Here is a 14968-nt window from a genome sequence, read left to right on the forward strand (position 1 = left end):
GATGTGATTAGGGTCACCCTCTAGGCCAGACGTGACTCTACCAAAAGAATTTATAATTCCACATGGGTAACCTTTAAAAAATGGGTTTATACTAACAAAATCAGTTCTCCTTTGCCATATCACAGGGATATACTTATTTTCCTATCTGATGGCTGGAAAATGGCCCTTTGCCCCAAATAGCTGCTTTGACAGCAGTGTTGGAGAGCGAAGGTTTCAAACATCTGGCAAAGAATGAATTCATTGAAAATTTTTTGAAGGACATTTCACAGATGGCACCTTCATTGTACACGGTTTTCCATCCTGGAGTTTGGGCTGGGTATTGAAAGCCTTGTCCAAATTTCCCTTTTAGCCACTGGGGGAAGTAGATATGGGGGAAGTAGATATTAGGAATATCACACATTAGCCGTTCGTAGAGCTTTAAAGTTTTATTTGGCAAGAACTCTTTCTTTCAGACATTGGATGGTCTGCTTATCCTTTATGGAAGGAAAAAAGGGAAAAAAGTGTCCAAGACTTCAATTTCCCATTGTGTCAACTTATATATAAAGTTAGCATATGCGGCTCCTGAATTACAGTCTCCACGCACTCAATCAGAGCAGCAGCAACTTCAGCTGCTTTTGCTACCAAAGCCCCTATCGATGAAATCTTCTGGGCTGCAACTTGGTCATCTTTTTTCACCTTTGTATATCACTATAGACTAGATTTTGTCTTCAGCTGAAGCAGCTTTCAGCCATGGAGTTCTCTTATCAGGTGGTTCATCAGAACCTGTAAGGTGAGAACAAATTAGACTATGGTTGAATTCATCTTGTTTTCTATCACTTACAGTGGATTCCCCCTCCCTTCCCCAGTTCATTGCTTGGGAGTAATCGTCAGTAAATGACTTCACCCCGCTGAAGGAGAATGACAGCCTGGAACTTGCCATGAAGGTGTCTTCTCTTCAGCGAGACAAAGTCATTGACTTTTCCCCTCTCTGATGTTCTTGGAGTGGAAAGGTTGTAGGTGGAGGAGAGCTTGTTACTCCTGGAGGGAAGAGAAAGGACATCCCCTGATATTTAAGGAGAGAAATAGAAATTTCTGTAGCCCTACCTAGGCAGTAGGGGTTGTGACTTAATCATCTGTGAATGACTTCACCCCACTGAAGAGAAAATACCTTCACGGTAAGTTCCAATCTGTCGATTCAGGCCTGTTGGCTGCTGATTAGACTGGCTGCTGCAGTATATTGCTGAAGTAGGGTACTGATAGTAGAGAAGGTTGCTCAATCCTGTCCCTGTTGACACCTCACATCCATTTCTTTATCTCACAAGTTCTGTGCATAAAATATTATCCTGTGTCTAAGACTGTAGGCTGTTTACTGAAGCGATCATCCCTGTTCTGCCTACTGATTAGTTCCTATGACATATAGGACAAGGGGCTTTTCAACTTCTCCTTACCCATGTGGCTTGCACAAGATGGTGGCAGAGCTGTTTCTTTAACAAGCACATTCAGCGGCGGGGCAAAAGGAGAGGCCTGTGCCAGAGCTTTTGTTGCTATTCATACTGCTTGATTTGAGGGCCAAGCATTGTGTTCTTTGTGTTCCATTTGGGGGAAAGAGCACCTAAAACGTGTGGAGATGCGACATGGGATTTGGTGTTGTTGTGGGACCAGATTGGGAAGCTTCTGGAAGTTTCAACCCCTGCACTTTTATTATCCACCTCTAAACTCTGATACATCAAAAAAAATTGACAAGAAGACAAGCCTTTTGATCAAAATTATAAGGTGCTGTTTAGTACCACTGCAAATTGTGTTGCTTGATAGCTCTAACTTGGTGTCATGTGAATTTGCCTGTCCCTCGCTATCTTTTATTTATAGAGTTACAGACACTATGAATCGATTAAATTTTCGTTTGTAAAAATAGTCTATACATCATGTCTTTGACTCCTAAATGTATTGAAAAGCATTAATGCATAGTTTGTTGGTGATGTATGTGTGGTTTTAAGAGGATGCTGATATAAACATTTTATTTATAGAGAATCTTGGTTCTTGGTGGCCTGCTTTAATGTATAACCATCATGGTGATAAATTGTCTTTAATAAATGAATGTCTTTGATTATGTAGAATAGACAGTTTGAAAACAAAAGTGTCTTTTAGTGATAGGGACATACGATCTCAGATGGAGATATGCTATGTATTTGTGTAAGTCTGAGTCTGTTATGGCCAGGATTGAGTTGATGTAGACAAAATCAAGTCCATCTGTATGTAGAAAGTATCTGGGAATTGGTGGGGGGACACATTTGAAATGCTGTTAACGTTTTTCTTGTGTTGGTTTGGGAGGCCTTTTTCAGAACAAATTTATTTTATAGACCCAAAATATTTTTTGCACTCCCACAGTTGTACACTTTATTAAGAGCGGCTAAGATTCTTGTTTACATGTCTGCATATCTTTGAATGCAGCTCCTCCAAAATTAAGAAAAGGGAAAACTATATATTGCTGGAATCAGCAGGATGAACTGAGTGCAACTGTGTACACTTCGAACTGAAAAGGTGCCCAGGATTGGAACCTGCAGAGCAAATGTCCTAAGCTGACCTTCATCAAACGAAGGCAGGGAGAATCCCTTCAGCAGCGCACAAAATGTTGGGGGCAAGCTGAGGAGGAAACTGCCCACAGAGCTTAACGGTTGGGCGGAAAACTTAAAGCACCTCCTGAGCTCCTGAACTCCGCATAGCCAGGCAAGAGACGTCTTGCAGCCAGCTTGAAGGAAAAAGTCCTTCTTCTGGAGTCTTTAAAATAAGACGGCTTGGGCTGAAATAAGGTGTCCTGAGGATGTCTTGGGGGAAAAAGCTGTGCAGAGTTCCTCTCCAAGATGCCTTTTTTGGCATCCTCAGGACGTCTTATTTATGCTGTGCAGAATGGACCATACAGCATAGGAGTCTGAAATAAGAAAATTAGCAGAACTTGAATGTAACTCTACATATTTGCAGTTCTCCACAAATTCAGCATGCTTTTAATTTAATCTTACTTGCTAAAATATTTATACCCTGCTTTTCTCTTGGCTGAGTATTTATACCGTGCTTTCCTCTTGGCTATATAATTGCTTAAATTTTGAATATCACTTATGTTTTAAGTCCTCCTATGGATTAAAAACTGGTTGAGAAACAGGAAACAAAGAGTGGGTGTAAATGGGAAGTTCTCACAATGGAGAGATGTCGGAGATGAATTGTCCCCCCTAAGCGATCCGCTTTTGGGACTCAGTGCTCTTTGAATCCTGTTATTCATAAAATGACCTGGAAGTAGGGGTGGGTAGCGTGGTGGCCAAGTTTGGCAGATGATACCCAAATTATGTAGGGTGGTGAGAACCATAGCAAAGCATTGCTAAGAGCCCAAAGCGGACCTTGATAAATTCAGGGTGAGTGGGTCTCAGAAATGGCAATGGTATGCAGTTCAATGTGGCAGAATGTAAAGAGTGATGCACATAGGGGCAAAAAATCCAAACTTCTACATTACATGCTTACAGGGACTTCAGTGCTATCAGTCACAGACTGCAGGAAAGGGATTTAGGCGTCTTAGTTGATAGGTTCCATGGGAATGTCAACCTCAATTGCATGGCAGCTGTAAAAGGCAAGGCAAAGCGCTCTAAGTGCTGGGGATAATTAGGAAAAGGGAATCTGAGAATAAAACTGCAAAGATTGTCATGCCCTTATATAGAAACGCAGTGGTGCTGCACCGACTTGGAGTAACTTTCGTGTTCAGTTCTCTTGGTCAGCCGCGATCTCAAAAAAGGATATTGAGGAGATAGAAAAGTGCAGAGAAAGGGCAAATATGCAAGGATGATTGAGGGACTGGAGCACCTTCCTTGAAGTGAGGGAGAGGAGGCTGCAGCGCTTTGGGACTCCCTTTAGTTTGGAGAGGAGGCAGCTTGAGGGGGGGGGATGTGATTGAAGTCCTAAGCAAAATTATTATGCATTGGGGTAGAAAATGTTGGATACAGAGAGAAATTTTTCTCTCTTTCTCACAATACTAGACCGAGGGGGCATTCATTGAAAATGCTGGGGGGAAGAATTAGGACTAATAAAAGGAAACACTTCTTCACGCAACGTGTGTGTGATTGGTGTTTGGAATATGCTGCCACAGGAGGTGGTGTGATGGGCACACTAACCTGGATAGCTTTAAAAAGGGCTTGGACAGATTTATGGAGGAGAAGTCGGGATTTATGGCTAACTAATCTTGATCCCTCCTTTTGATCTGAGATTGCAAAATGCCTTAACAGGTACCAGGGGTGATCGGGAGCTACAGCCGCAGAAGGGCTACATTGGCGCTTCACCTCCTGCATGTGAGCTCCCAAAGGCACCTGGTGGAGCCCAAATTCTGCGTAGTAGCAGAGTGCTGGACTCTTGGTCTGATCCAGCCTGGCTTGTTCTTATAAGTTCTTATGTTCTTATAGTTTTCAACCAGGGCTAAAGCTTTCCTACATTGTGGGAGAGGTCCGAACCTCCTAATTGACTCTCTTAAAGTGCACTCCCACTTCCTCATAGGGCTGACTGCAAACCGCCTCAGCCAGTCCGAGAACTGAGCCTCAGTTGATTCTAATGTCTGGGAATAAACTTGCTTCAATTTTGAATATAATTCAACAATTTTCAACAATTGCATTAACACAAACATTACATTCCGCCAAAGATTGTAGAAATATTCCATTTCATTATTTTTGCAATATATAACAGCTGTCACAGAACAAAATTAGCCACTTTAACTCGCATCGAAGCATTTTCCTGACATGATAGATATTGATTTTTTATTCATTTAATTGTTTTTAAAAAGCTTATTCTTATATGTAACATGATTTTTTTAAAGGAGCCTAGTGAAAATGGACCCCTTTTTACTGAATTAAAGTTCTACATGCGATGCTGCTTAAACCAGGAGCTAAAAGTAGAAGTAGAGCTTTGGGGGAGTTTTATCTCCACAAAGAGCAGCATTCTATGAATCCTTTTTTTTGAAAATAAAAGTAAATCTGAGTTTGGGTGCTTAGTGATATAGTGTATTAATGATTCATGGACCACTAGAGCTATGGTTTATAGTAGATTTCTAATGGTTATTTTGAGGGCTTTCTTAATTATAACTGGATGTTTCCTTATAATGATGCAATGTTGGGTAGTTATTAAAGATAATTGTTTATAGAGCAGGGCCTGCTGAACTGGAACACTTACTCTTGCCCTTTTTAATGCTAGAAGGTCACAGCCCATTGAGGCCGCTGCAGCCATTAATTTCTAAGACAAAGTGGAATTTTCAACATGAAAAGTGATTGGTAGAAGGAAGACAAAAAAAACCAGACAATTGTAATTAAATGATACACTTGAATTTTTATAAAAGATGCCATCGTGGTTTCTGTCCTGCGCAGGGTAGAATTACTAAGAACGTAGAAAGAGGTGCATATATTAACAGTAGAGTTAGAGTGGTATTCACTTGGTTACAGTGTTATGCTGAACAGAGCTGCACCATTCTAAAGACATTAAAGCAAATGGGCTTTGAAGGGTGTAGGCCTTTTAGGATTGCGTTGTTAACCCCATTGATTTCATTGTGGAGATGTACAATATAATCATATGCTGAGGTTCATGTAAACCATAGGTGTCAAACTCGCACCCTTCCAAATGTTATGGACTACAGTTCCCATCATCACATGCCAGCATGGCCAATTGCTCATGCTGGCAGGGGATGATGGGAACTGTAGTCCATAATATTTGGAGGGCTGCGAGTTTGACACCTGTGATGTAAACCTATTGTTTTCAGCAAGTTTTGTATGAAAAATTCCTAGTATGGCATGGTATTGCACTGTTTAGCAGATTCCTAAAATCGGGCCAAAAGTTGGCTGTTGTCTTCAGTGCCTTATTACAAAATGTTTAGTTATTGCTATAACTATTCATAGATGGTTAATCCACTTTTTGTCTTACGTATCAGATCCACACACTTTGGTCTAGCATTCAAATGATAACATCTTATTGACAGAAAGTTGTAACTGTGCATTTGTTAACTGCTTATATTTTTAGTTCGGAAATGGAATGCTTCACACAAATTGAAATACATAGGTGTACCAAGATACTGGGGTTCTGGCTTACATGAAAAGAATGGCAAAAGGTACAAACCCTATCTTACCTCCAAGTACTCAGAATTTTTCTGTAACTGTTGTGTAAATGTACCCTGTGGGCATCCATACTCAAGTTTATTACTGCATAGTTAAAGCAGTATAAAATCTTAACTGATATTGATCCCCAGTAAAATCTTAACTGATATTGAATATACTGTGTAAATATTTCCACAGGCCTCTATTTCGTGCATGAATTCTAACCATTTGATCAATGTATGAGGGCCTACTTAAAGTATCTTAATAGATGTCTTATTAGACATATATCCTACTTTCTTTTACAGTGCATACAATTTATTCCACAGACAGAATGTAAATTGAGTAAATATGAAGAGATCAGCCCAGACTCATGAATGTTAGTCTGTGCTGATCGCTTCATGATTTTCAATACAAATTCTGTCTCAGGAGTAAATCAGATCCATTGTAGGAGAAAGCGGGGTACAAATGTTACTACAATGAATTTTAAAATACCACTTTCGAATGTGTTGCTCAGTTTAAAAAGGATCATTTAGAACAAAATAAGGTCTAAAAGGACAAATGGGTGCGTTTGTTTATTCATGACCATGATCAAAAGGATGTTGTGTTGGAATCACGAACATTGTTTTCAGAACCGCAGCCAAATATCATTATAAAGAGCTTTTTAAAACCCTACTAATTCTAAAAAGAAGCTTCGAGTGTTGGAGGGTGCTGCTGTTGAGAAGAAGGTAAAGAAGGCACTGATTTAATTCCTGATTAATGTATTGTCAAAGGCTTTCATGGCCAGAATCAACTGGCTGTTGTGGTTTTTCTGGGCTGTGCGGTCATGGTCTGGTACTTTTTGCTCCTAATGTTTTGCCCACATCTATGGTTGGCATCGTCAGAGGCATGTCACAGTAATAAGTGTTTCTCTCTGTGGCACAGTTTGAAGAGCTTGTGTAGTGGGATATATGTTTTGCCTACCTCATGGGTGGGAGGAGGATGCGAGGCTCATTTGCATGTATCTGGGTGGAGTTCAGTCACAGAATTACTTCCTGATTAATTCTGACCCTAATGGATAGAGAAAGGGACTTCCTGCATGATGATCAGTGTGATTATGTTTCAAAGCACACAATTTTTAATGCAGGTGTGAATTTCCCTAAAAGCTGTGTTCTTTTCTTCTTAACATCAGCTACAGATTTATGGTAATGGACAGGTTTGGAAAAGATCTTCAGAAAATTTTTGAAGAACAAGGAAAGCAGTTTACGCGCAAAACTGTGTTGCAGTTGGGCTTGAGAATAGTAAGTAAACACCTTTTTTTTACTGATAGTGTAGTTTCTTTGTATTCATGGTTAAATCTGTGAAAGGTAGAAGCCCTCTGTTGACTCCTCCTCCTCCTCTTCTTCCTCTTCTTCCTCTTCCTCCTCCTCCCGCCAAACTGGTTTCCTGCACGTGCAGGGTCAGTTTTGTAACTGTCTCTTCCAAAGGTCACCATTTTGAGTGTCTTCTGGGGTAAGGTCTGGGATCTTCATTGATTGTGTCCATCCACCGTTTTTTGGGTCTGCCACGTGGGCGGCATCCACCAGGTTCAAGGTGTCTTTGCTACAGATGTTTCCTCACGGCCCATGACGTGGCCATGCCACCGTAGCCATGCCTGCCTCATGTATTGGTCAATTGGTGTCATTTTAAGTCTTTGCCGTATGTAATCATTTGGCACATGGTCAAACTGCTTCAGGTTTAGCATCCATCGAAGCATCCTGATTTCCATGACATGAAGCTCTCTGTTGACTGAAGTTGAATATTTTGGCTGCCATTGTTCTGTGTTCGTTCTTTTGTTAGCTTGATGTTTTGGAATACATTCATGAACACGAATATGTGCACGGAGATATCAAGGCCTCCAATCTTCTGCTGAGCTACAAGACCCCACATCAGGTAATTTCCCATGTCTCCTTTCTTCAGTGTTTAAGCTATTGTTTTAAAGAAAGTGGCGCTACTGTGAACCTCAGCAGAAATTGTGCCTTTATGAATGTGTACAGCATTAATATTTCTGCCTGACATTTATATCTAGTTAACGTTGTACTTTTTTATTCACTTTGCTGGCAGTTGATCAAATTGGCTATTCTGCCCTGAATAATATTCAAGAGAATGCTTGCAATACAAAATGAATTTCAAATAGCTATTTGGGGGTGGAAGTTTAAAATTATATAGTACACTGGTGAATTATGTTTGCCTGTCTGCTTTGTCAATTTTTTATTTCCTTTGTTTGAAGAATCCATCAAGCATAAATGTTACTTGGACAACTTGATTTTTAACGTGTTGATTATTCAAATCAATTGGTTTATAGAAATATCTGTAGCTGTCTAATTTTATTATTATATATATTTTTACCTCTTTAGTATTTGGCAAATGCACACACAAAGTCCATAATTTTCCCTGTTCAAGTGCTGATCTCAGAGCAAAGAAGCTAATGCTAGCTCTTTGAGATACCCTTGCAAATTAAGCAGTGTTACATCCAAATCCACAAATTGTACTAGTCCTCAAAGTTCTGTCACTTCTGTCAACACAACCCCACGTTTTTAAGAGTTAAAAATAATTTTAAAAGCCTTTCATCCCAAATTCTTGAAATAAAAGGTAAAAGATATCTATCCTGGGAGGTGAAGACTTAAAACAAAACAAATAAAAGGGAAAATATTTAGCTTTTTCAGATTTTGAATACACACAAAACTGCCTTATACTAAATCCAGACCATTGGTTCAGCAAGGCCAGTACGGTCTACTTAAGCTGGCACCAGCTTTCCAGAGTGTCAGGTGGAGAGGTCTTTCACATCACTTACTGCCTGGTCCTTTTAACTGGAGGTGCCAGGGACTGAACCCAGGACCTTCTGCATGGAAGCTCTACCACCGAGCCTTAGCCCTTCCTTTAAGAGTTTGCAAACTCTTCTTTGTTCATGACAGCGATAAGCCCAGTTTGTTACTGTGGTCTCATGCTCCCCAAATTTTCCCTCCCCTTGCGCGCAGGACACACTTGAAGTTTTTCCTGATTTCAGAAGTCTTCAGTCAAACTCCAGTTTGCTGTGACATCAAAATGCAGACATCTGAGCAAATAGGTGTTGATTCACTCCTCAGAAAATGGAATTTTAACAGCGCAATGTTAGAGTCTAAGTCCGTGGTGGCGAACCTTTGGCACTCCAGATGTTATGGACTACAATTTCCATCAGCCCCTGCCAGCTAGGCCAATTGGCCATGCTGGCAGGGGCTGATGGGAATTGTAGTCCACAACATCTGGAGTGCCAAAGGTTCGCCACCACTGGTCTAAGTTAACAGCCCTTTTGGGCCATTGACTTCAACAGAAGGATGTAGTTCTGTTTCGATTGCACTGTAAAACACCCGTTTAGAGTTGAGGTATGAAGACTTCCTGGAAAGAGAGGGGGTGGCGTAGGGTGGGTGACTATGCCTTCAAGCCAGGGATTGTTTGTCTCATGATCAGAGATTTGTTTGTGACATTTGAAACCATTGTTTTTTCTGAGTTTTGGCTACAGTTGTATTGCTCTAGATAGAGATATAAGGTGTAGGTACATTTGCTGTGTCTAGATTCCTCCTTAAGAAGAAACATGCATCTTGAGTGTGTGGCTGGACCCAGTGCATGAATGATGTGCTGATCTTCTGGAGGCAGTTTTGGAGAGGATGCGGGCTAATAAACTGAAGCTTAATTCTGACATGATGGAAGAGCTGCTGATGGGTGGAGGAGGGTAGGACCTGGCATTTAAACTGTTGTTCTGGATGGGCTTGCACTTCCTTGGAAGGAATTGATCCATAGTCTGGGGGTATTCTTGGATCAGCAGATGACAACTGTGGTCAAGACTGCCTTTTATGAGCTTTGACTAGTTAGGCAACTGCAACCATTCCTGGACAGAAAAGATCTGGCTACTGTGGTACATGCCCTGGTTTCATCTAGATTAGATTACTACAATGTGCTGTATGTGGAGCTACCCTTGAAAAGCATTCAGAAACTTCACTTGGTACAGAATACTACAGCCAGAATGTTGACTGGAATGGATAATAGGGACCATATCACTGCAGTCCTTGTCCACCAACATTGGCTTCCAGTTTGTTTTTGGAAACAATTGATGCAGGTCTTGACCTTCAAAGCCCTATATAGTTTGGTACCAACATACCTGGAGGACCTTGTGATCCCTTATATACCTACCCAACTGTTACAGTAATCTTTGGAGGTCCTACTTTGGGTGCCCCAGCCGTGTATGATTAGGAGTTTGGCAACCCGGGCGAGGTCCTTCTTGGTCATGACACCAGAGCTCTGGAATTTTCTCCCCAGGGAGATTCATCTGTCCCTTTCCCTTGCTGTCTCCCACCAGTGGATGAAGACTTTTCTTTTCATTTGAAATTCCCTCAGTGAGCCTCCTTCCTATCCAATGTTTGTATGTTTTGTATGTATTTTAACGGTTCCATATGAGTATTAGCTCTTTTAAAAAACTATTTAAATTTATTTTAATGCTATGTTTGAGGTATTCGTCTTATTTTAATGGTTTGATGATATAATTTTACCTTGTGTGTTTTAAATTGTTTGCTGCCTTGGCAGCTCTTGCAATGGCAAAAAGGCAAGATATAAATTTTATAAATAATAAAAGGGCCCTAGACCTGGATTGTCTAGTCTATCCGGATCTTGTCAGATCTCAAACGCTGGTCAGTGTTTGGATAGGAGACCACCCAGGAGTGCTACGGCGGCAACTCAGCAGCAGGGAGTGCCAAACTACCCCTGAACATCTCTTGCCTTGAAAACCTTACAGGGTTGCCATGAGTTGGTTGCACCTTGGTGGAAATAATGACAATAATAATTATTAATTTATTGAAGTACATTGATCAATTTTTTTACACTAGAACGACTGTTTAGAACACAGTTAAAGATGAAATGCAGATTCCTGAGAATTATGATGTACTGAAAACTTTACCAAAGTGTATTCCTTTTAAATCCTTGGAAGTAGATTTGGATGCGTTTGGAATTTTAATAGGTATATTTAGTAGATTATGGCCTGGCGTATCGATACTGTCCAGAAGGCACTCACAAGGATTACAAAGAAGATCCCAAGCGGTGTCATGATGGAACACTTGAATATACTAGTATTGATGCACACAAAGGGGTGGGTAAGTGATTTTTTTCTCTTCTGCAGTCATTTCTGAACATGGTGGATATAACACCAAGCGCACCCAATTTGTTGCCCTGTTAAAACAATTATCTGTTATTACTGGAGAATGAATACGCTGAAGGTTTCTACCTGAAGGTGTATGGTATAGATGTTATATGTTAGGTGACTGCATCCCTTGAGTATATCTAAAGAGGTGTCTGAATTCTGGCCATCGTTTTCTTTGACACCTCTTGTTAACCTTATTAACTATGTACCTAACTTTCTGTTCTCTTTGGTAACTATGTGCTGTTCATCCCATTCTTCTCCCTTTACTGGTGACCCTGGAATCATGACTCAGATTCGAGCCTTACCTGATAATAAGTCCATTATGAATAGGCAAACTAGTAAATCCCATGCAGATTTTCAGCATGTAATACATAATGCCAGATTCTTTGCACCATATGGGCATCCATATCCACGCTTTGGCTGTCTGTCGTTTTGAAAAATATTGTAGAGTTAACTTTTGTATATCATAATACCTTGTGGGATTTTTAATTTGCTTTGTTTTGTTTGTAGCTCCATCAAGACGTGGTGACCTGGAAATTCTGGGTTATTGTATGATCTATTGGCTTAGTGGTCATCTGCCTTGGGAAGATAACCTTCAAGATCCCAATTATGTCAGGGACTCAAAAATTAGGTAAATCACTCTCTAAAAATAGTTTGGCACATTCAAAGCAGCCATTTTTGATCATCTTGTTGGTATTGAGGTAAAAATTGTGTCTTTCTCGTACAAATCCAGAATATTTGTTAGGTGTAGGCTCAATGTTAAGTGATACAACTTTATTATTTTTAAGCAGAGTTTCACTGTACCAAAAAAAACCCTATTTAAAGTTTAGCATGAAATCTTGTGGTAATATTAAGTGTTGCAAGAAGGGATGAATATTCTGCAGATGAAAAAATAGGTTCCTGTCTACTTCTCCATGTCTAGGAATCTTGTTTAAATACACTTCTCTATGCACCTTTGACTTTGCACAACTTCAAAGCCAGACAGAGATAACCAGGGGTGATTCTGCACAGGCCAAATATAACAGGTTCAGGCCCCTTTTTAAAGCGTTTGGGGGAGAAGTTCCCACAGAACTCCCCCCCCATCTCTCTTCTGATCCGTTATATTTACTTGAACTTGAGTTAAATGAAAGTCACTAAATTACTGACTTTTCCCCTTTAACCCAGGTTTAACACTTCTTGCTGTGCAAACTACGGCAAGCAGGGAGCGTTCTATGCCCACCCCCTTCTGTCCACCATTGTGGTAGATTCCCCAGACAGCCACCATTATAGTGGATTCTCTAATAGACCGCTGCCATGTTGTGCCAGTAAGTGGGTGGGGGGATTCCTGGGTGGGCGGGATTCTCAGTTGCATGGTTTGCATGAAAACACAATGTTTCCTGTATGAACCGTGCTGCCTCCTGCCACCAGGATCCAAGCGATCCCGGCTGGCCCCTGCACCCATTGTGCAAATGGTGGCACAGGCAACACAGGTTCATGTAACCCGTTACAGTTGCCTTTCCAGAATCAGCCCAGGTCTCCCATATCAACAAGCTGCATATCATAGTCTCATCTTTGGTGAAAACTCCCATGTCATGATTAGGTGTTAACATGCTGTGTGCATTCTTCCTCTTCCTTCCCTCCTTGGGTTAACTTTCCACTGGCTTGGATGGATTTAAAAGTGGGATCGGCTACCATTGGCTATTAGCCGTTGTAGCCATATTGGGTCTTCAGGTTCAGAGGCAGAAGTCTTCTGACTGTCTCCTGCTGAGGACCAATCAGCAGGTGAGGGCTGTTACCCGGGCGAGTCTCTGTGGCCAGGGCTGGAGTCAGGTTGCCAGACTTAGATGGATCCTTGCTCTAGTCAAGCATGGTGTGTTTATTAAAATATTCTTCCTTTGCCTATGTTTCAAGATAGCTCACAAACTCAAATTTAGAATAAACACCAGACCCTCCCCCCCTCAAAAAATGACCCCCTTTTTTCCTTAAAAATGTTCTTACCTGTTAGTGGGGCTGTGATGAGCCCATCAAAATACTAAATCACTCACCCACTTGGACAAAACATAGGAATCTGGCCCTAGCTTTCAAAATTATTGTTACCTCCTGCTGTATATAGCTGTTTGTCAATTTCCCCGTCTTAGTTGCTTTGAAGTTCTTATTCCACTTTCCAACATAAACTGTTCCAGTAAATGCTATTGATTTTTCCAATTTGATATACATACATAGTAACCTGGGAGTACCATGATATAGTACAGAGATGGTGAACCTTTTCGAGACCGAGTGCCCAAATTGCAACCCAAAACCCACTTATTTATTGCAAAGTGCCAACACGGCAATTTAACCTGAATACTGAGGTTTTAGTTTAGAAAAAAACAGTTGGCTCCGAGGGATGCATTACTCAGGAGAAAGCTTGGTGGTAGTCAGTGGCTTTGCTTTGAAGCAACTGTGCAACTCTTTCAATGGGTGAATCACGACCCTAGGAGGGTTTACTCAGAAGCAAGCCCCACTGCCAGCAACCAAGCTTACTCCCAGGTAAAGGACTGCACTTTAGTTCTTCACATGAAAATCAGTGGGGTTTAACAGCGCTTAACAGGGTTACCTACACTGCTTTCCCAAAACTAGGTCTTAGGTTTAATGCTAATAATCGAGCCCAGCGGCCCAGGCCAGCCTAGATGTGTGTGTGTGTGTGGGGGGGGACACTCTGTTTGCATGTGCCCACAGAAAGGACTCTGAGTGCCACCTCTGGCACCCGTGCCATAGGTTCACCACCACTGATATAGTACATATATCCATCAAAATATATCACACAATCATATTGCCATTTATTCAAGATTCCGATTATTTCACTGTTTTGAGTCTGTTGCTAAATAAAGTAGCCTGTATTAGATAATGGAAGAGTTTATTAGGTGAGAGATATAATTTAAGACTACAAAAGACTGGCTCCATTTTTGCAACCGTCAGCTGAAAGACATCAAAGTCTTCCAAAGAAACAAGCTTATTGTTCTTTTAAATGTAAGTTAATGTCTTGCTTTCTTCTGTCAGGTATACAGATAATATTGCAGAATTGATGAAAAAATGCTTCACTGAAAAAGATAAACCAGGTAGGAAATTCCAAATTGAATAATAGTCTGTAATAAAACACAGTTCTTTAATTAATGTTGAGCTTTCTTTCTTTCTTTCTTTCTTTCTTTCTTTCTTTCTTTCTTTCTTTCTTTCTTTCTTTCTTTCTTTCTTTCTTTCTTTCTTTCTTTCTTTCTTTCTTTCTTTCTTTCACAAACCCTTTATTGCTTTCTTGTTCTGGAGATTTGAATACATTGTTCAGAAATTTTCTGGGGTACATTTTGACAGCTTAAATAATGTGTCTAATGTCTGCATGTTAGTGTTTTCCCTAACTGTATAGAATGTATATAAAGTTGAAGTTTTCTTAAAATTGGAGCTTGCAGGACGTTCCTTTTCTTAACAGAGATCAAAGTCTGCAGCCATTAGGGCAGTTCTCTCTCTGAATTTAACAGGATCTGAACAGTATTCAGTTTCTTCAAGATCTACCAAGCATATTTCAAAATTTGCTGTCTACCTTTCAGATCATCACATATTTCAGTCACTTCAGAGACTCCAAACAAGTGCATTTGTGCGGCAAACAAATTGAACGATTTGGGTGTATATACCAGGAATTTTTGCTTTTGAGAAATTAAAAATCCCTATGCTGGTTGAGTCTAGCTGACAG

General features: G+C 40.6%; 1 protein-coding gene across 2 annotated transcripts in view; it reads left to right on the top strand.

Annotated features, from left to right (window-relative positions):
* The window catches only part of VRK1 (VRK serine/threonine kinase 1), a 59928-nt gene that overhangs the window by 15553 nt on the left and 29407 nt on the right, over positions 1 to 14968 (top strand). For both annotated transcript variants that reach the window (XM_048486123.1, XM_048486124.1), the window contains exons 4-10: positions 4823 to 4895; positions 6013 to 6100; positions 7255 to 7363; positions 7902 to 7994; positions 11089 to 11221; positions 11779 to 11899; positions 14287 to 14345. In XM_048486123.1, the coding sequence (XP_048342080.1) occupies positions 4823 to 4895; positions 6013 to 6100; positions 7255 to 7363; positions 7902 to 7994; positions 11089 to 11221; positions 11779 to 11899; positions 14287 to 14345 (676 nt within the window). The remainder of the gene's footprint in view (positions 1 to 4822; positions 4896 to 6012; positions 6101 to 7254; positions 7364 to 7901; positions 7995 to 11088; positions 11222 to 11778; positions 11900 to 14286; positions 14346 to 14968) is intronic.

This window comes from Sphaerodactylus townsendi, linkage group LG02 (assembly GCF_021028975.2).
Source record: "Sphaerodactylus townsendi isolate TG3544 linkage group LG02, MPM_Stown_v2.3, whole genome shotgun sequence".
NCBI classification, from domain to species: domain Eukaryota; kingdom Metazoa; phylum Chordata; class Lepidosauria; order Squamata; family Sphaerodactylidae; genus Sphaerodactylus; species Sphaerodactylus townsendi.